A 20,864-nucleotide genomic window follows, 5' to 3' on the forward strand; every position below is an offset into this window, starting at 1 on the left:
ATAAAGATGTTAAATATTTTGCTCCTCACGTATTTCTTGAAATGATTTTGACTTAACATATTAACATATCCAGATCACCGAGGTTTTGACAGCCCTTAATTCTCCAGTCTTAATGCATTAGAAGACTTGCGTCGGTTTTAGTTCCTCCAGGGGCTCAAGTATGTTTTATTTCACCTACCTTGCTCCCTCTCCCAGGCTGGGAACATCAAGTAATTTCAACTCAGGGCTGGGAGTATAGTACTGGGGCAGAGTTTGGTTAGCCAGTGCAAGGCCACTACCGGAGTGAGGGTGGAGATCAGGAAAAAAAACAAAACAAAACAAAACAAAACAAAACCAACAACCAATACAACCAACAACCAAACAAATTAAAACAAAACAAAACAAAACCTAAAACCACCCACAGGTGGCATCGTTGATCCATCCACTTTTGCCTGGAAAGAAGTTCCTGGTACTTCTAAGTTGAGGGGTCGTGTTTCCCGCAACATCAGCCGGCGGCATTTCAACGGCGCACACTATAGGCTTCCTGTTTTTCCTTGCCTATCGCGAGCTTTGCGGGCTCCATGCGCCGGAAGCGAGCCGCTGGCGGTCGAGTTCTGCGCGTTAGGTGAGGGAGGGGAGAAGGTTGAGACAAAGTTGTACGTCCGGAGTGCATGGGTGCGTGCGGCCCTCGGGAGGAGGTATGCGGCTCCTCGCAGGAGTTCGAGTGTCCTCGCTGTTCCCTGTGCTGCCTGCGAGCGCCACTTTAGGGGAAAAGCACCCGCTTATTCCCGCGGCGAGGCTGGGGTGCCGGGCTTACTCAGCGCTAACGGGAATGAAGGCACTGATTCGAGTCCTGTCGTAGCAGTATTTTTTTATGCCCTTACTGTTTGTAGAGACAATTTTAGGGGTTTTGAGTAACAGAACAAATTAGAAAAACAGAGACAATTTATATTGTAAAGAAATTTTAACAGACAATGGATTGGAAGTGAGAACAGTTCCCCCCCTCTTCTTTTCTGCTGGTTACTGAACAGAGCAGTTAGTTGAAACCCAGAACCCCAGTTTCTTTTGTCTCGTTCAGTTTTTTGTTTTTAAAAGGAAAGAAGTCCCCAAATGTGCAAATTGAGTGCACATGAAATTGGATGCACTTAGGATTTAGGACTAGTGTGTTCGTGTTCTTGATGTATACTGTAGTTTTTGGTTTATCATTTTTCTCTTTTCTTTCTTTCCTTTAGGAAAAGCCTAAAGATTAGGTTGTAAGAAAAACCGAAGCCATGTTTCGAAGACCTGTGTTACAGGTAGTCATTTTTCTACGTTAGTGAGTCCTCAATAGCCATGGGCTTTTTGTTTGCTTTGGTTTTTGTTATTGTTTTTGTTTTTTCTCCCGATTTTCCATACTTAAGCACGAGATTCTTAAACCCATCCATCATGGTATATGTGTTTATTTGATAGGGAAGGTTCAAGATGGATTTTGTGTGTGTGTGTGTGTGTGTGTGTGTATGTGTAGCTGTTTACTGAATCAAAAATTATTTTAAAAGTGTATTCACATATGTAGTACAAATCATTAATTTAATAAGTATTTATTTAGGTCAGAGTATGCATTTAATTACTTAAGTTTTGTTTATTCGTGTTTGTTTTGTTGTTTTTGAGACAGCAACCCATATAGTTCAGGCTATCTTGAGACTCACTGTTAAGCTGATATGAAGAACCATGATCCTCCTGCCTCTGTTTCCCCGATGCTGGTATTTTAGACTTGCATCACCACACCTGGCTTCTTCTATCGTTTTCCATGTGGCTCTGGTTCCTTTTCTGACCTGGTCCTTCTCCTCCCCACTCCCATCTTGCTATCCAGAGAGCAGAGCTCACTTCTCACCACAAATCCATTACCATTCTGCAATCTAGTCAGATGTCCTCTACTCTGGGCAGCCTTAAGCAGGCCTCTGTTACCGTTTCTCCTCATTGTGACATGTGCATACCAAGTCTTGTAAATTCTCCTAATGGAAAAATCTCTCTCTGACTCTTCTTCTCTTAAGATGAATGAGTCAAGTTTGTTATAAAAGTCTGTTGACTTCCCCATCTTACTCTCAAGTTGATCTATCCTTAGCTCCCTACTTTAATCTGTACATACTCTGAGCCTTTTAAAATTGAAGTTATACTATAGTATCTTTAAAACCAAATGTGAAGTAAGTTTGTATTTTGAGAGAGTATTGAAATTAAATAATCCTTTCCCTATTTCTTCTTTTCTGCTAGGTTATGATTTGTGTGTGTGTTCCTAAGATGAGGCATATTCTTATTTTATAACATTTCATGAGCTCTGGCTTTTCTGAATCTCTCACACTAGTGCTTCTCTGTGATCACGACATAGGAACTGATTAGCAGTTTAATCCTGTATTGTGCAGAACATCCTATCCTTATATCTACCCATAGTGATAGTATTATGTAGCTAAAATCACTCCAGGAAGAGGTGTTCGTTTGAGTGGTATGGAGAGAGAAGGCCAGTATTAAAAAAGACCAGGGAAAGAAACAAGTCTCCATTGGAATTTTGAAAAAGCTAGATCTAGAAATCATAATGTGGTAATCTGACACTTCAGAGTTGTAACCTGTCTCTGCCCTCATTTGCATGGAGAGATTGCATAACTGGAGATTACCCAGCAGCCCTCCCAGGCCTGAGCAACAGCCAGATGAAATGACCCTTCTTACCTGGCAGGAATTACATTCCATAGAACTGCCTTCAAAGGGAGCAAGAAGTTCTAACTCTAATTCACTAACAGAGTGAGAACTTCAAAACTGACAGCATCCCCCTCAGCCAGTGCCTGAAGTCTGAAGTCCCTGAGGGTCCTATTAACTGTCAGCTGCCTCCTGAAGTCTCCTGAATACAATTGTTTTCTTTCCATTGCTTGTTCTAAAAGAATTCTTTGGCCTGCCAATCCATTTGTTTCCCACCCCTGCCTGCTATATGAACAATGCTCTCACTTGGGAAATATTTCTGTCTTAGAACATGTCTGGCTCTCTGAACTTGGAGTGTAGTGATGTATACTCTTCTTACCTGAGTGGTAACCATAGAACAGCATGCCTTTAAGACAGCAGAGGGCAAGTTGGAAAAACAGCCTTGGTGTCAGTCAGCCTGGAGGTGTAAGTTGTAAATCACTACCTACTGTCTAGTTTCCTGGACAAGTCGTGCACTCTCTGGGCTTAATTTTCCTTGGATCTATCTGTGGTAGGGATAATTTGATTTTGAGTCGATAGTTAGTTAAGGATTAAATGGTAATAGGTGTAATTGTCATGTTAAGTGCTGCGTTCTTTTTCACAAATTATGATTTAATAGCCATACCTTTGAACCATATTATTTGCACTGCTTTAATTTGATCTCCTGAAGGAGAAGTTTTCCACTGCACCAGGCTCACTATAGAAGCTGTTGGCCTTTTGCAGCAGATTAATGTTATTCATCATCTTTGCTCATTTTTAAATGAGATATTCTAGGCCAATCATTTGAGATGTCCATTTCTTTATAAATTTTGAACAACCAATCGGGGGAAAAATGTATTATAGACCTTGTAAATTTTTATCCACACTGCCTGTTTTGATGTGAAAAAGATATTTAACAAATGTAATGGCTGTTTATCATTTAACCAGTTTCTGATTGCCTACAATTAGAATGATGCTTAATACACAGACAGTATGCTAAATACTGTAACACTTGTTAATTGCTTTTTATGTTTACTCAGTTGATTTATGACTACATTCATTAGGAAGCACTGATTTCTTTCTATTCTCCTTTCTACGCTGTTCTCCTTTGCTATCCTTTTCTGGAACTTGTTGGAACTGTTGATTAAATGGTGAATAAATACAAGTAGGTCTTCTATTGGTATTTCTCTTTTCTAAAAGTTAAAAGCTGTGTTACTTGTTCTCCTTTAGGTATTTCGTCAGTTTGTACGACATGAGTCTGAAGTAGCCAGCAGTTTGGTTCTTGAACGATGTAAGTAACAGATTTCTAAGCTTACAATGTTATTTATAATACTCTGCTAATACTCTCAAAGTACTATAGAACTGGTGGACTGTGTTTCGCCATGTGTTGCAGGATATTTGATCACACTGTCAACCCTGAGATTGTGTTATTTACTGAAAGAAAAAAAAAGTTTCTAGTTGCAATGTGGCTCAGCCTTAGCTTACACCTTTAATCTCTCTGCTGTAATACAGATCTGCCCTTAGTATACTCCTTCAATCTCAAACAATGAAGGTTAAATTAGTTTGTAGAAGGAATTACCCATGTTTGAAAGTGCTGTGTAATTGACTATCAGACAAAGTGAATCAGAAAGATTTGACAGAATAGGATATGCTCAACTCCCATGAGAACAGAGAGGTAAGGGAAGCTACCTCAAGGACAGTTCAGAGAAAGAGGAAGGCGGTTTTACTGGGATGATTATAGAGAGACAGGTTACAGAGAAAGAACAAGGTAAAGTAAGGACACAGGTAAGGACAGAATGAGCCAGAGAATGAGAAGGAACCAGAAGATTAGAGCATATTGCTAAAGTTAGTATGAGGACAATCAGAGCAATTCAGTCAGAGGCCAAGAGAGAAGCCAGATTGAATCAGTCAGCTTGAAGAGAAATTTGAGCCAGAACAGCTGAGTTTACCAGCCAGCGAGAGTTCAGAAAGAACAAGAAAGAGTGAGCTTATTCAGCAGCAAGTCTCAGAGGCTCAAACCATTCTAGGCCTAAATAAGATTGTGCAGAGGGTAGGAGCTTCCAGGACTAGGCTTAGGTTAACATATGAAGGCAGTAAGCCTTGGAGACGACAGTTACTTCAGGCGAATAAAAGATACTTTTACAGCTATGCAACCCACCATACATTTGGTTTATTTTACCTTGCATGTCTAGCTGTGAAAACCTATTATAAATAGGGATTATAGTGTGGATATCACTCCCTCCTGCTCCACTCTCTGACTCAGTTCTTCAAGACTGTGTTATACAGGACACAAAGAAAACTTTTACAGAAATACTTCTTTTTGTAATAGAGATTTTCTTAAATCTAAGATTTGCTCTTAGCTCAAGATAAAGAGCTTAAAGTTTGTTCTGTGGTGTTGCTTTTTGCTCTCTGCTTTCTTATCAGTCCTTTTCCCCCTCCAGACTTCCTTTATTTTCCTTTTTAACTTAATTTGTCAATCTTCTTCTATAGCTTTAATTTTTCATAATGCAGAGATTAATGTTGAAGCAGTATTTGCTGTTGTTCATTCTCTGGATGTTTCTGTCAATTTCAGGTGTGGGTTTATCCTGTCTAACTGTCCTGCACACTATAATGAATAGAACAGGGTTGGCTTAAGCAATAGAGATTATTTCTTACATCTCTGGTCTTGAAGGCCAAGACCAGTCTGTCAGGTTGGGTTACCTGTCAGGCACAACTTACTGGTTTGCAGATAGTTGCCCTGTCACTTTTGTCTTTATATGCAGTAGTGAGGTGGTTGGGAGTCTTGTCTTTTTTCTTTCCTTATAAGGAGTCTAATTCCATCATGGCGGCTTCACCTTCATAACCTCATCTAAACCTAATTTCCTACACAGGGATCACCAGATACTGTCACACTGGAAGTTAAAGTCAGAGAACCAAGTTTTTAGGATGCCTAGACATAGTCATCAGCTGGTTTTCAGTCACTTCATCTCTGCTTTTTATTTCAGCTCTGAATCGTGTTCAGTTACTTGGACGAGTAGGTCAGGACCCTGTCATGAGACAGGTGGAAGGAAAAAACCCAGTTACGATATTTTCTCTAGCAACAAATGAGATGTGGCGATCAGGGGACAGTGAAGTATACCAAATGGGTGAGTGTTCGAGGCTCTAGGTGTTATTTATCAACAGTGAGTAGACATTACTTATTATTGCTTACCTCATAGTAAAAATGTTAACTTATAGATACAGCCTGGCTTCATTAGTTCTGTTCTTCTTTTTTAGAAATTGTAAGCTTGTTTTCCCGAGACATGTTCTGTGTTGTTGGCATTTGTGTTACCTGCTGGTATCTGTAACCCCATTTCCTGTATCTGGTGGTTTAGGTGACGTCAGTCAAAAGACGACATGGCACAGAATATCAGTGTTTCGACCAGGCCTCAGAGATGTGGCGTATCAGTATGTGAAAAAAGGGTAAGTTAGAGAAAAGATCTTCTGGATTGAATGGCCAAAAAAGTCAGTAACAAGTGTTCTCTTGTCTGCCTTTCCCCTAAGTGCTGACATTAATATGTATTTATTCCTTAAGGAATACACAAAAATTTATTCCTTAAGGAATAAATTCACAAAAAGTCTCTGGTTAGCCCACTGTCAAGTTAGGGCAAACAGCATCTGTACATAAATAGAAATAAATGAGGCAAGATACTGCATGGCCATTCATGCTACAGCTGCAGGTGCCTTCTGCAAAGTGTCTACAGAGTTTGTCTGTAGGATATCCTGTGTCCCTGTGACCAGGGATCATGGAGGTCACATCTGGCCTTTGAGCAACAATGTAATGTCTTTAGAGAAACTGGACTATTTGATGTCTGATGTGCTAAGTTATTATGGGAGCTTTCACAGTAGTTATATCTGATAATTTTTTTTAGACCTAGTAATTCCCATTTGGAATGCTTAGGTTGGGTTATGTATTCTGAATGTATAGAGTAACAAAAGAATGTTTTTATGGATTTACTTCTTATGTTTAGAAATACACTTATTTGTAGAACTAAAATATTTCATGAGAAATAATTTTAGCAATGACTCGAATTTCAATATCTTTGCAGTAATTACACACCTTTTCTTATGTATGTATACCTTATGTATGTATGGATATGTGAAGACACATAAACACAGGATATTTGAAGGAAAAGGTCAACAGTTTGTGTGTTCGTGTGTGTGTGTGTGTGTGTGTGTGTGTGTGTGTGTACACCCAGTGCTTTGTATATGCTAAGTGAGTGCTGTATCACTGAATTATATCTCCTGTACTTTATGTAAAGTTTTGAGGCAGGGTCTCACTGAGGTGCCCAGGCAGGCCTAGAACGTCCAGTCCTGGGCTTTAGCTTCCTGTGTATTAGATTATAAAAAGGTACTACCATGCCTGAGTAGCATTGTCTTTCTTAACTAAGATTGTGCATTGTGTTTCAGCACTCTTAATTTTGAAATTGAAATGTGTTTAGCAGTTGTTTCATCTTCAGCTTGTACTTGCTACCCATGTTCTGGCATCTGGAAAAGCAGGATTAGAATCTACAGACTAAAGACTGCATTTCTTTGTATCAGGGCTCGTATATTTGTGGAAGGGAAAGTGGACTATGGCGAATACATGGATAAAAACAATGTGAGGCGGCAAGCAACAACAATCATAGCTGGTAAGAACGTGGTGCGCAGCGTTTCCTGTTGTTCATTGAGAGGCTTGGCATATTATAGGCTGCTTTCCCTGGGGCTCTAAGTACACCTCATGGCAACACAGCAGGGAACGCCTCAGAGGACTTCCATACTTTTCCTTTTACTGTTTGCTAACGTTGTCCACATTTATGTCTTCCTCTAAAATGCTGTCAACTCACATGTTTTAGGAAGAACTCTGCGTAGAGTATAAAGGTGACTTGCTCCTGCAGTACATACTGTTAACTTGCAAGAATTTAATCTCACTGTCTTTTGAAACACTCTGGCTGTACAAGAAGTGCATATGCCAAGGCAGTTGCAGAACTGTGATGTTAGGAATTTGTGATTTATTCAAAACTTTGAAACTGAAGGTGCAACAGCCTTCATTTGAAATTTAAAAACTTTGGTCTTTAAACAAAATACAAGACAACATGGACTGCATAGACATAAACCAATATGATAGAGTTCAAATCGCTAAAGTTTTAGACGAATTTTGAAAACAGTACAGCTATTTATATATCTGTAACTTAAATGCTTTTTTTGTATCAAATTATATGTAGATTAATGAAATATTTACCAATTTGATACCATTTTTTTTTAAATATCTGCTTAACAGATTTTAGTGTTAACATGAAAATTAAAATGTTACTAAAATTCATCTTTTAATGAGATAGACATTTTATTACTTCTTGAATAAGTTGCAAAAGTTATGAGTTAAGCCTCAATATACTTGTTTTTGTTATAAACACCTAGAAACCTGTTTTATAGGTAGGAGTGAAAAAAAATCTCACTGAAACTTCTTAGTGTTTCTGAACTCCTGAGATTCAGTATAATGAAGTGACAGCCTACAGATGGCTGCCTATGAAGTCTATGAGTAGAGAGAATGGTGGGCTAGCCGCTTGTGACTTGTGTGCTTCCCCTCATCACGTACCACTAATGGCCGGATTGGTTCATCAGCTGCCTTTCTCTCCCAGGAACAGTTGGAAGTGACATTGTTCTATTTTATTCATAAATATTAGCTCGTATTGCTGAAAGAAAAGGTGTTTTTGTAACACTGTTATTTCACCCAGTGTTGAGATTATTACAGCATTTTCTTTAAACAATAGATGTCATTGTAGCCACTCCTCCTTGGATTACTCCAGCTTCCTTATAAGCTATATGCTTTTTAAAAAATCCTTTTCTGTCCCTTCGTTCCAGTGTTTATGTCTTAATCACTGTTAATATTACTAAATTATGTTCTTTAAAGCAATAATCACTCATTTTCCTTTTTTTTTTTTTTTTTTTGCTTTTTTGAGACAGGGTTTCTCTGTGCAGCCCTGGCTGTCCTGGAACTCATTCTGTAGACCAGGCTGACCTCGAACTCAGAAATCCACCTGCCTCTGCCTCCCAAGTGCTGGGATTAAAGGCGTGCGCCACCACCGCCCGGCACTCATTTTCCTAATAGTAATATTTTTAGAAAATATATTGACTTTGAAAACCACTGTAGATATTTTTAAATCTCCATTTGTGTTTCACTATAAGCCAGATTTATAGACAGTTATATTATTTGAATTATTGAGTTTTTATAAACTAAGGTAGGTAGAGAAACATTTCACATTGTTCACAATTTTCTTTTTTCTTATCGTAGTTGTTACTGGTCTGGTCAGGTGACTATGTATTCAAGGTTCACAGAAAAGCTGAATAGCATTCAGTGATGTTAGAAAAAACCTATTTTTTTTTTCTGATTACATATAATTTTTATTTATTTATTGTATATTAACATAATCTAAACAGCAAGTCCTCTTTCTCATGTTGCAAACACTAGCAAATACAGAGTGATTTAAAGTTATATTTAGCACCCTAAATTATTTTCTGTTGTTTTTATTGTTTGCTATTGTTTATTTTGTTTTATTTTTTATTTTTTATTTATTTTTTAATATTGACTCCTATTAATCGCTTATCTCTATACTATTTTTTCACTTAGGGGTTATATTTGACCTTTAAAACAAAAGCATACCAGTAGATGGCACTCTTAGCTTTTGACAGTGATTCCATTTTAATCCTGTATAGTCATGAAGTACTTGTTACTATTAACTATCTTTTAGATAATTTTATAGTTAAGTAACTTTTGTTGTGTTAATGAGAGGTACACAAGAGGCAGTCAGTCAATCAATCAATCAATCAGTCCACCAGAACAGGCTGCAACTGCTTTTCCACCAATTCAGACTTCATTACAGGATGAGACCATGACTCCTAAACAATATAAAATGTTTGGAGCTATCCAAGAAATGCTACTTAACTTCTTTATTTTTGGTTGGTTTTAGCTAATTTTCTTTGAAATAATCAGAGCATTGTCCACTTTGCTTTTGAATTAAAAATACTTGCTTTGTAATACTTAAAACTTTTCTCAAAAATCAGTATATGAAATTGTTTTTTAATTCTTCCCTTTCTCCCTCCCTCCTTCCCTCTCTTTTTTCCTTCCTTTCTATTGGCTTTTTTGAGGCAGGGTTTCTCTGCTTAGCCCTGGCTGTCTTAGAACTCACTCTGTAGATCAGGCTGGCTTTGAACTCAGAGATCCACCTGCTTCTGCTTCTTGTCTGCTGGGATTAAAAGTGTGCAATACAGCCACTCAGCTAGAAGATGAAATTCAGTGTTAGGATTTAAAATGAATCTATTTCCTTAAAAGCAATTAAACTTGCAGTTGCTAAGTTGTAAGCTGGCTCTTGTGCTTTGCTATGTTTACAGCATGTAGAAGTGCAGTGTGTTCATCGATCCTCTTGTGTGTGGGTGTGCTTACTATTTACAGAAAGTTGTTGCTGGGGAGAATTTACAGTCTCATCCTGTAATGAAGTCTGAATTGTTGGATAAGCACTTGCAGCCTGTTCTGTTGGATGGATTGATTGATTGCCTCTGTGTACCTCTCACGAACACAACAAAAGTTACTTTTGAAATTTTGTAATACCACTAAAGAATTTCTGTGTTGGAGGGGAATTATCAATGAAATGAATCAGCATTCTGAAAGTGACTCTTACACTTTGGTTTCTTTCCAGATAACATTATATTTCTGAGTGACCAGACAAAAGAAAAGGCATAGAACGGATGATTCTTCTTTGATCATTGTTTGGTACAGTCTCCTTTGCAAATCATGTATAGTCTATAGTTTAAAGATAAAAATTAAAATTTTTATATAAAATGAGTGGTAATATTTTTCTTGATTGATATATATTCTTGTGTGTGTGTGTGTGTGGATTAAGCCTGTCCTTTATGGCACTTGCCAATTGCTTGTTTTTTAAGGAGTGGTTTCTCTATAGAAAGGTACAAAGTAATGAATTCTCAGGCTTCACTATGTGTGCCAGGACCAGGGCATACATTTGGAAAATCTTTTCTGTCACACTTGTCCTGTGGTGTTTCACCACTGGTTACTTTAGAGCCTTATGTCAGGTATCTGTCTGCCCTAGTTGTAAACACTGATATTCTTACCTATCTCTGTAACTTGTAGGTAAGTACTGGCTCTGCTTGGTGTACCCATACCCTTAGTAGTGTTGACACTGAGGAGCCACTCAGTAAGTGCTGACAGGGAAATGATCCCGAATTGAAGGAGTCTGCTGAACACGAGTTAGCATTCTAAACTGTTTCAGAACCCACCTGCATATATTATTTCTTGGCAGTTTTGCTGTAGTGTTTATAAGACCTTATCGGCACTAAGGACCTGAGTAAAGCATAACTACAGATGATGTAGTTCCTCTCCTGGTACCCAAGTTCTTCTTTCCATACCACTCTCTGTTATCCTTCTCAAAGTTTATTCCATACTCTTAAGGGTGGAGATGAAGATTTTTCTGTGGTGCTGCAATCAAACCTATGGTCATGTTAGGCAGGCCCTCTCCCACTGAGCTATACCTATTTCAAGGATCTTTTAATTCCTTCAACTTTGCCTCCCTAAAGAGTCTGGATTAGTTAATTTTATTGTAAATTTACTAGTAATTTACCAATAAAGAGTATATAAACTCAGTTTTTATATCTTTATTTTTTTAAATTTTGTACAAGCCATCCATAGTCAGCTTACAGCTTCAGAAGTCTGTTGCTTTGTTTAGTGTTTGAAATTCCTCATCCTGTCTGTTCCATGCTGCTCCCCCATCCCTGCTCCCCAGACCAGCCATGTGTTTGTTCTTTGCCTTGAGAGTTTAGATTATGTTGGACTCTAAGAAGTTCAGAATCCACACTCTTGCTTTCTAAAATGTTTCCTGTACACATGAACATCCTTTCTGTTCTGACAGTGCAGTTTGTTTAAAGGAAGGAGTAGTTCCTTAGCTGTACTCTTTCCTTACCCAGAAACGGAGAAGTTGCAGTCCTCCCTATTTGCCTACTTTTTCTGCCACTGGAATCATTGGTTAACACACTTGATCTTTCTTTGATCACATGTTGAATCTGATAGGACAGTATTCTCTTTGGAGCCACTCTCATGTATTTTGCTCAGCAAGGCTGCTTCTGTTTTAAATTTTATACACGCCATCCATAGTCAGCTTACAGCTTTCCAGAAGTCTGTTGCTTTGTTTTTGATGTGATTATGTTAGGGCTCAAATTTGCAGAAAACTGCCCTGCAAGTTTGTTGTGAGATTTTATCCCATACTAAATGGAAAGATGACTACATAGAAAAGTAGGAGAAAAGATAATCTTAAACACTGTGAGAGGTTATATGTATTCCTGAGTGAAATTTTAACAAGGTGGAAGTGGAAAAATCTCATCATGTACAGAAACCAGCTAGAAACCAAAGCCACTCCTGAGTGTAGGCTGCAAAAGTATAGCAATACATCCTGTAGGATCATCTCTGGGAGCTAAAGATTGCCTGCCCTCCCTGCCTCCGCAAGTGAGAGGTGGAGGCAGCAGCACTTCACTCAGGCTGACTTTTCTGCCTTCCTTGTGATTTCAGCCCGTTCCAAGCCAGTCGGATTGCTGGAGCCTAATCCCATGCAGCCCCATCTGCTGAGAAACTTCACTGCTCCCAAGCTTGACCTAGCGCAGAGTAGATTTGTAAAAGCTAACAGCACTAAGAGATTGTAGGGACTTGTAATTCAAGTTTGGGATCTTAAAACTTCTGTTTTTGATGTGATTATATTAGGGCTTAAATTTGCAGAAAACTGCCCTGCAAGTTTGTTGTGAGATTTTATTCCATATTAAATGGAAAGATGACTACATAGAAAAGTAGGAGAAAACATGTCAGACAGTAATATGTGTGGTAATACCCAATGTTTTAAAAATTAGTTTTCAAAAGTATGGAGGCTATATATACTTTAAAAGGCTGAAAGAGAAGTGGCAAATGCTGTGATTGTCTGTAGGGGTATTGTGTGTAGATCCGTACTTTATACTACCTGTGCATGCTTTTAACAACAGGCTGTACTTTAAGACGTGGGGAGCTCTTTTCTAAACCACAGAGCGTTACTCCTGCTCATCCTGCAGCCAGTGCTGCTTCATATACTGGAGTGATGAAGAAAGCTTTCCCTACATACCCTGGTCATATGCTCTTTAGTGTCTTGCACCTGTGTACTTTGTCTTCACTCGCCCGTCATAGCGTGTGTGTGGCTCTGAAGGCTGCACTTTACAGATGGATCAGTATGAGACCCACTGTTCACTTCCATCACAGTTCTCAAACTGGATGATTAACTCATACAACCTCAAACACCACACACTGTTTCTGAGGCTGTTCAGGGAGATTGGTTATTGTTGCTCATGAGGTTTTGTAAGCTAAGCTTAATAGCTGAGTAAGAAAATTAAGAAATGTTCTCTTGTTCCCAAAAGAGACCATGTAATTCTTAAAATTAGTTTATCCTCCACTCAGATTATCCCTTTGCCCCTACTTAGCTCAGCCTAGCACAGTGACATTGTGCTGTGTTAGTCATTCATTGGCATGGAAATACTGACATGGAAATGAGAGCCGGATCATTTTTCTTACTTTCTTTCAGGATTTGCATTATATGCTGTGAAGACTAGAGGGAGTTAACAGCAAGACAAATTATAGCAGAGGAGCAGTGCTCTCTCAGGTTAGTAAGTTACAGGGAAACAACTGAGACAGTGACCATAATCGTCGTAATGACTGAGCTTTCTTGGTCCTTTGGATGAGTCAAGTATTGTGCTAAACACATTTTATTATTGTCTCGTGTAACTGTTTTCCACGAAGAAAGTGATAGTATCATTTTACAGATGAAATTCAGAAGCAGAAAGATTAAAACAATGTCCAAGCCATACAGTGGGACTTTGGACTCAGGTATGTGAACTGTTAGCTTTCTTCCATCCACACTCATGTTCCACTGGTCTGAGGTAGCTCCAGCTATCCACTGTTAAACTGCAATGTCCCATATAGTGTACTTCCTAATATACTTGAAAGAATTCATATGTTTCAGTTAGGGAGAGACTCAAAAGTGAAGGAAATACTCTACCTCTTGTTCTCTCTTGGTGATGCTGTAGGAAACAAGCCACAGTTCGCCTACTGGCTTCTGACAATCCTGCCTTGCTTGTATCAGGCAAGTAAGTGTCTCCTTACAGGTCAGAGTAACTTCAATGTGTCTGCTGGTTTCACTGTTGACCTACCAAGCACTGAAATTGTCAGGACTGCTCAGGAAGTTTTCAAGCTCGCTCACTACCTGGCACCAGTATTTTCATATCTCCGTTTCACTCTTTGTCCCGTCCTAGCTCCACCTAGTGTAATTGTAGGTAACTTCTGTGGTTACTGACACATTATTTCTTGATTTTTAAAAAAATTCCAGTTATTTGCTTCCTGCCGTGTTTTAGACCACAGGGATTTATTTTGCTATAAAAGTGTATATCAACTGTATCAACTTTCAAGCTATATCAACTTTCTCTGCCTTGTGTATTGTTTTAAAAGGAAAAACAAAAGGGTAGTCTCTAGTAATAATTGTCAACGTAAGGCTATACAGTCAAATAACTTAGATCTACTTAACAGCTGAATGTAAGTTACTTAATTTTCTCTCCCCTCGGTTGTTTTGTTTTTCTTGAGTAAAACAAGGATAGTTGTACCTTATAGACCTGCTTTGAAAAACACAGTAAATATATAATGTTTGTGACTTAAACTTGTAAATGAAAAATGTGCAGAACATTTTGGCTACTATTGTAGCTATTTTAAACAAGGCATGTTATTCAACTACTTAGGTAGTCTCATGTGGGACTTGTGAGTATATTAACTTAGGGTAGTTTATTATTTGGCTTTATTGTTACTAACTTCAATGAATACCTGACCGCTTATTCCACGTTGGTGGTATAGTGTGGTTGTTTTAAATCTTTCTTGTCTACCTATAATTGGGTATTTTAAACTTAAGCTAGTTGGGCATCTGCTGAATACAATGCAACAATACATACCTACATATAGGTCTTTTAACAAGACCCATATGTTAAAGGAACTCATCATGTAGGATGGTGAGGGCCAACAAGGAAGGAAAGCAGAAGATGGTGTGCTTAATTGTGACCTGATGTGGGAGGAGTTCAAGAGAGAGTAGCAAGTACTCCATTGTTACCACAGGAAGTAGCATGTACAGATGTCCAGACACTTAAAAGATTTTGAACAGTGGAAGGTAAGACAAGAAAAGTGGGTTTGGGATAACTTCAGAGGGCTTTGGAAACAGCGGAGAACTTCAACCATGTGGAACTCTTGGAAACAAGAGTATGTTAGAGGTATGGAGAGAGCACAACAAAAATGGAGTAAGGGGTAAGGACTGGGCAGCGTTAGAAGCAGTAAAGAAACACCAGCAGTGTGCTTGCAAATGTTGATAGGATACATGCAGGGAATGACTTGAGGGCATTTGGAGTTCAGGTGGATTCTACACATACTATGCTCGAGTTTTCAGTGAGACCTTGTGTTTACTCTAGCTTAAAACTATCCAAGGAAAGGTTGGGGAAATAGCTCAGAGGGTAAAGTGCTTGCTGTTGAGATGACCAGAACCCATAAAACAAAAACAAAAACCCAGTACACTTGTATATGCATGTAATTCCAGTCTTAGGAGGCACAGACAGGAAGATTCTGGGACCTTGGTAGCCAATTAGTTAACTCTAGGTTCAATGAGAGACTTGATTTCAAAGAAATAAGGTAAAAAACAATGCAAAGAGAAACGAATGTGGACCTCCAGCCCCTCTTGTGTATACATGGGTATGTGTGCACTAGCATGGGTATTTTGCACATAAACACACATGAAAAAGACAAAAAAAAAGCATACAGCTTCTACTTGACATCTAGTACTGGCACAGTAAGTAGCTGTAAGAAAAAGCAACTAGGTTTTGGAGCTTCCTTCTATCAGATGGGCAGTAGACAGTGATACTCCCATTTCGGGATGTGGGAGCAGACTTCAGAGGGTGAACATCTATGGAAAGTTTAGAGTTAAGTTAGGCAAAGAACAGAAATGAACTCTGGGAAGAGTCTTTTCTGAGTCCATATGGCTCTGAGAATTCAAAGCTACTTAGAAAGTAAAGCACAAACATGATTAATATACTACATTATGTATATATTCACAGAACTGGTATTTGTTTGAAATAACAATAGGCACAACTCAAATACTACATTTCTGTTCATGGTGGTTATGAATTGACAAAACGTTATGTGCAGAAGTCATTTGGTGAAACTTTTAGGAGAGTTCTAGGATGAACTGTTTGGAAACATGCCCTTTGTGTTTCTCTAGACTCTCATTCCTTGACCTTTTCTTTCTTTTCTGTGATGGGAACATGTTGGCTGAATTCCAGGTGCCATCCAGAACATGGAATAGTCTTCAGTGTGGAAGATGGAAGAAGCTGAGCCTGTGATGACGTAGAACTACCAGAGCATACCTGGACAGGCCACCTCTGAATTCTTTGGGAGATACAAATAAACCTCTTGTGTTTGTGTGCAGTTAAATCTTCCTTACAAATTCATACACATTCACCTTTATGTCCATATAAATTGTCAAATCTGTGCTTTGGGGGTGGGTCATGTTTTGTAAATTGAAGTAAGAAAGACTTATCACTGATCCCACATTATTTCCAATTCAGATTATTAGAAATGTGGGGAAGGAGTTGGACCATGAAAAATACACAAAACCTTAGCAGTCAGATTAAACAAGCTCCCCCCACCCCCCGCCAGGAGTAAGGGTCTGTTAAGCACTAAATTTTTTCTTATTCTCCCTCGTAAGGAACCTTAGCTCTCCTAAGGGAGCAGGTAGGTTAAAAGTTGTCTTTATATTTCCCTTGCAGATGGCAGATTAGAAACTGAGTTGGGAGGCTTTCCTAAGTATAAATTATTTCTTTTAGGTTGGTAGGGCTATTAATCTGCTCAGGCAGCCAGAATAAAGTACAGATTAGTAGTTTGAAAAGCAGACATTTTCTTTTACTTTGGAAGCTGGAAGGCTGAGCTCGGGCCCCGTGATCTGTTCCGGAGAAGAATCTTTTCCTGGCTTGTAAGTGGCTGCTGTCTTGCTGTGCTCTTTTGGCCTTTATTTTGTGTGATTGCAGTAGCAGAGCCCTACCCTTTTGATCGTATGTAACCTTAGTTTCTTACTTAAAAAGCTCATCTTCAGGTACTTTTCTGTGTGTTATGTTACATGGAGGGTAAGAACTATGGATTAAGAGAGCAGGGACATATACAACCCATTGGCTTGCAGGAAGAAAACAACTCAGTTTAACATTTTAAAAATCGCTAAAATATGAGCAAACCACAGAACAAAGGTTTGTATTTGTTTTTCTTTTTTACTGTTAGAAGCAGCTTTTATTGGCCTGTTGTCTCCAGAAACCACAAAAGCTGTGTGCTTTCAGTTATGCCCCATCCCTCCAAGATGCCTCCAGGGCTCTACTTGGAGAAGGGATACAAATTGCCTATTTCAAGGTCCAAGTCTTCTCTGTACAGATTAACTTATAAATCTGAACAAAGTGTTCTTTAATGTATCAATTGTGTATTGTGGTTTATAAATAAATGTTATATACCCAAGGCGTGTATTAAACATTACATTTTCCTTCCAAATGGAAAGATGAACACTTATCACACTAAGAATAGCAAGTACTGTTACAAGAATGTTAAGATCAAGAAGAGAATGTGATTCACCAATGTTCTCATTGCTTTGAAAGTAAATATGGGTAAGAGTTACAGGAAATTAAACAATACTGTCAAATTCTAAACAACATCAAAAGTTAATTTTGAAAAAATGTCATCTCAGAATATCAGAATACAAAAGTCTTTAGTGAATGATCTCTGAAATGCTTTATAAAACCTTATTGGGACACATTAAAAACACCAGTACATCATGTTTATTGGAAACATCACCATCATTGTTACAGATGGAAAAAAGTTATTTTCTAGAAATCATTCAAGGAGATGTGACAAGTTGATTTTGAGATGCTTTGACAAGCAAATACCCAAGAATAGTGGACTCTTGGAGAATGAACTAGGGGATGTGCTCTACTAGTTAAGGCTTGGTGTGAGTGTGTGTGTGTGTGTATGTGCACACACGTGTATGGTTACTGTGAGAAAGTGTACTACTGATGTGGATACAAAGCAAAGTAGTGACATAATAGAGCCCCAAAGTTGATCATTCATATGTGAAGACAAATGGTATGTAACCAATTATTATTCAACCAATGATGTCGGAAAAATCTGTTACTCATTTGGGGATGGGGAGAAAAATGGATTCTTTATACTTTATGCAAAATTAATTTTTGGCTATTGAGACCTATTTGCAAAATTCAAAATGATATTTTTATGAGTTGAGGTTATGGAATTTTTAATGAACTTATTTTAAGACCAGTGACATTGAACTTGATGCACATAAACTTCCAGTGTGGTAGAGTTCTGGCATTTCCTTGTTTCTGTCTGTCCTTGTAGAGAAACAAGACTTCTTACCTTTCAAGTAGTTCTGTGCTTCCTTTAGGTACCAGTCATCTTTTTCTTCTGGGTGGTTCCCAGCACCGCTTTTCTGTAGTTTATGTTCTAAAATACCCTGACAAAAGCATTGTAAGGGAGAAAAGGTTTATTTGGTTATACAGTTCCAAAGGGAGCAGCAGGCTAGCGTTTCTACACTGTGGGAAGCAGTGAACAGAAAATGGGGCCAGCACAAAATTTCAAAGCCCATCCCTAGTAACAGTAATGCACTTCCTTTTGCCAGGCTCTACCTTCTAAGGTTTCCATAACCTTCCCAAACAATGCCACCAGCTGGCAGTTTTGTTTTCAAACACAGGAAATGATAGACAATGCTTTGCAGTCAAGCCACAGTGCCACTCCCTCTGAAACTGAGTGTCAGTCTGTCATATTCTTTGTGACCCAGGTATCTTCCTTGTCAGTGTGACACTGGGGATTATTTGCATCTCAACAAAGAGCTGCTGAATTTAAGATCATAGAAGTGACAGTCTACACCATCTGTGAAGAGGACAACCAGAGCAGATTCACAAAGCTGTTCTGTGAAGACAGACTAAATCATGCAGAAGAGACAGGTACAGTAAAGTAACAAGGAGGTAGATCTCAGAAAGCAAAATTAAGGAGATGAAATTCATGAACGGAACAATGATCAGGGTAGCGTAAATTCTAATATGTTGGGATTCATTGAAAGCGTGTTCCTAGTTCTGACCATCACTGAGTTTATTCTTGGAAATCTGGTGAATGGTTTCATTGTGTCAATCAATGGTGGCCATTGGTTCAAGAGCAAGAAGATTTCTTTGTCTGACTTCATTATTACCAGCTTGGCCCTCTTCAGGATCTTTCTGCTGTGGATCATTTTTATTGATAACCTTATAATAGTCTTCTCTTACCACACCCATGACTCGGGGATAATGATGCAGCTTATTGATATTTTCTGGACATTTACAAGTCACTTCAATATTTGGCTTATCTCCTGTCTCAGTGTTTTCTACTGCCTGAAAATAGCCAGTTTTTCCCACCCCTCATTCCTCTGGCTCAAATGGAGAGCTTCTAGAGTGGTTGTTGGGATGCTGTGGGGCGCTCTGCTCTTCTCCTGTGTCTGCACCATGTCTCTGATGAATGAATTTAAGATCTATTCTGCCCTCACTAGAAGTGAAGACTCACCAAATATGACTGAATACAGCAGATTGAAGAGACAGGAATATAATCTGATGCATGTTCTTGGGAATCTGTGGAAGATTCCTTCGCTAACTGTTTCTCTAATTGCCTACTTTCTGCTCCTTCTCTCTCTGGGGAAGCACAGACAGCAGATGCAGCAATACAGTATCGGCTCCAGAGATCAGAGTACTGAGGCCCACAAAAGAGCCATGAGAATCATCTTTTCATTTCTCTTATTCTTCCTATTATACTTTCTTTCCTTTTTAATTTTGGCATCCAGTCGTTTCCTACCAGAAACCAAGATTGCCAGGCTAATTGGAGTAGTAATTACAATGTCATACCTTGTTGGTGATTCATTGATTCTCATTTTCTGTAACAACAAGCTGAAGCAGACATTTGTGGCCATGCTCCCATGTGAGTGTGGCTATCCACAGCCTGCATCTAAGGGGCCCTTTGCTTCATAAAACAGTAGAGGTTGTAGGATGGGGGAATTCTACAGCCTGCTTTAGATATGGAGCCTTTCTGACTTTCAGTATATCTATTCTATACCATCAATAGGAGGGATGCTGCCTGCTTTGCTCCTGATCCTACCTGGCTTAGAGGTGAAAATCATGCTTCTTAGGACCTCTCTCTATTGAATCATTTGGACAGGCACAACAGTCTTTGGGAAATGCTAGTTTAAGAACACTCACTATATAGACACAGAACTGTATTTTAATAACCATTAGCTTAAACAGAACCAGTCTCTATGTTAGTTTTACCTGACATTTTATGATGGCAAAAGCATTTTTTTCTATAGATGTGAATTTGAATTTTAGTTCTGTTAACTTTCCATTTTTGTTCTTAGATGATTTTTTTTGTGTGCTTTTCCCTCATCAAGATACACTTTGATGTTTAATTAATATTTAAAGAGAAGAATAGAAATTGATTTACTTATGATCATCAAATACCTTTGTCAAGTCAATGAGAATATTCAGTATCATGAAAAATTCTTTTAACTTTGTGAATATAGTCAGCTAGGACACATGGCATTCCTGAATGTAGATTTCTAATGTGACTAAATGATTACCCTAGATTTTACATCCAAGTACTTTGATGCTTAAGGGGAAATGTTGTAACCACAATTGATCTAAGTATAATCCAGATTTATAAAGAAAACAACAGTGGGCATTTTTCTTAGGTGAACCCAAACGGATTATGGCAAATGTCTTTCTCTGCTGTGCCCCCTCCACCATGTCTCACGAGAAGTATGTCTCAAGGAGGGGATCGTTCCTCTAACTTACTGTATTAGATTGAGTAAGCCATCTCATGTGTGAAGGGATGAAGGAGTGGCACTGACATAGTCAGAGTGCAGTTGGAGAAAATGGGGGACACAAAACTTGTTCAGATAGGCCATGGAGGGAAGGGAGGGGGGAAAAGCAAGGCTTGAGGAGACCCACAGTATTCAGTGATTTCTATAAAGTAAAGCTGCTGAGAAACTGAAATATTCTCAGGCTAGAACACTCTGGTTTGGGGTTGAAGTTCTTGG

General features: G+C 38.6%; 2 protein-coding genes across 5 annotated transcripts; both read left to right on the forward strand.

Annotated features, from left to right (window-relative positions):
- The first annotated feature begins 567 nt into the window (after positions 1 to 567).
- Ssbp1 (single stranded DNA binding protein 1) lies at positions 568 to 16,205 on the forward strand. Of its 4 annotated transcripts, none has more exons than XM_028768384.1 (8): positions 619 to 677; positions 1,212 to 1,274; positions 3,892 to 3,952; positions 5,646 to 5,786; positions 6,015 to 6,102; positions 7,222 to 7,310; positions 13,260 to 13,337; positions 16,042 to 16,205. In XM_028768384.1, the coding sequence occupies exons 2-7, from the start codon at positions 1,251 to 1,253 to the stop codon at positions 13,295 to 13,297; spliced, it is 441 nt and encodes a 146-aa protein (XP_028624217.1). In that variant the 5' UTR covers positions 619 to 677; positions 1,212 to 1,250; the 3' UTR covers positions 13,298 to 13,337; positions 16,042 to 16,205. The 4 variants fall into 4 exon arrangements, with proteins under 4 accessions (XP_028624215.1, XP_028624217.1, XP_028624216.1 ...); XM_028768383.1 differs by lacking the exon at positions 16,042 to 16,205 and adding an exon at positions 10,353 to 10,426 and having other exon boundaries at positions 13,260 to 13,321; XM_028768382.1 differs by lacking the exons at positions 619 to 677; positions 13,260 to 13,337; positions 16,042 to 16,205 and adding exons at positions 568 to 604; positions 10,353 to 10,498.
- A 2,597-nt stretch (positions 16,206 to 18,802) lies between these two features.
- On the forward strand, positions 18,803 to 19,800 carry Tas2r3 (taste 2 receptor member 3). The gene has a single exon (XM_028768468.1). The coding sequence runs from the start codon at positions 18,850 to 18,852 to the stop codon at positions 19,798 to 19,800; it is 951 nt and encodes a 316-aa protein (XP_028624301.1). The 5' UTR covers positions 18,803 to 18,849.
- The last annotated feature ends 1,064 nt before the right edge of the window (positions 19,801 to 20,864 follow it).

The sequence above is a fragment of the Grammomys surdaster genome, unplaced genomic scaffold (assembly GCF_004785775.1).
Source record: "Grammomys surdaster isolate TR1022 unplaced genomic scaffold, NIH_TR_1.0 186, whole genome shotgun sequence".
NCBI lineage: Eukaryota > Metazoa > Chordata > Mammalia > Rodentia > Muridae > Grammomys > Grammomys surdaster.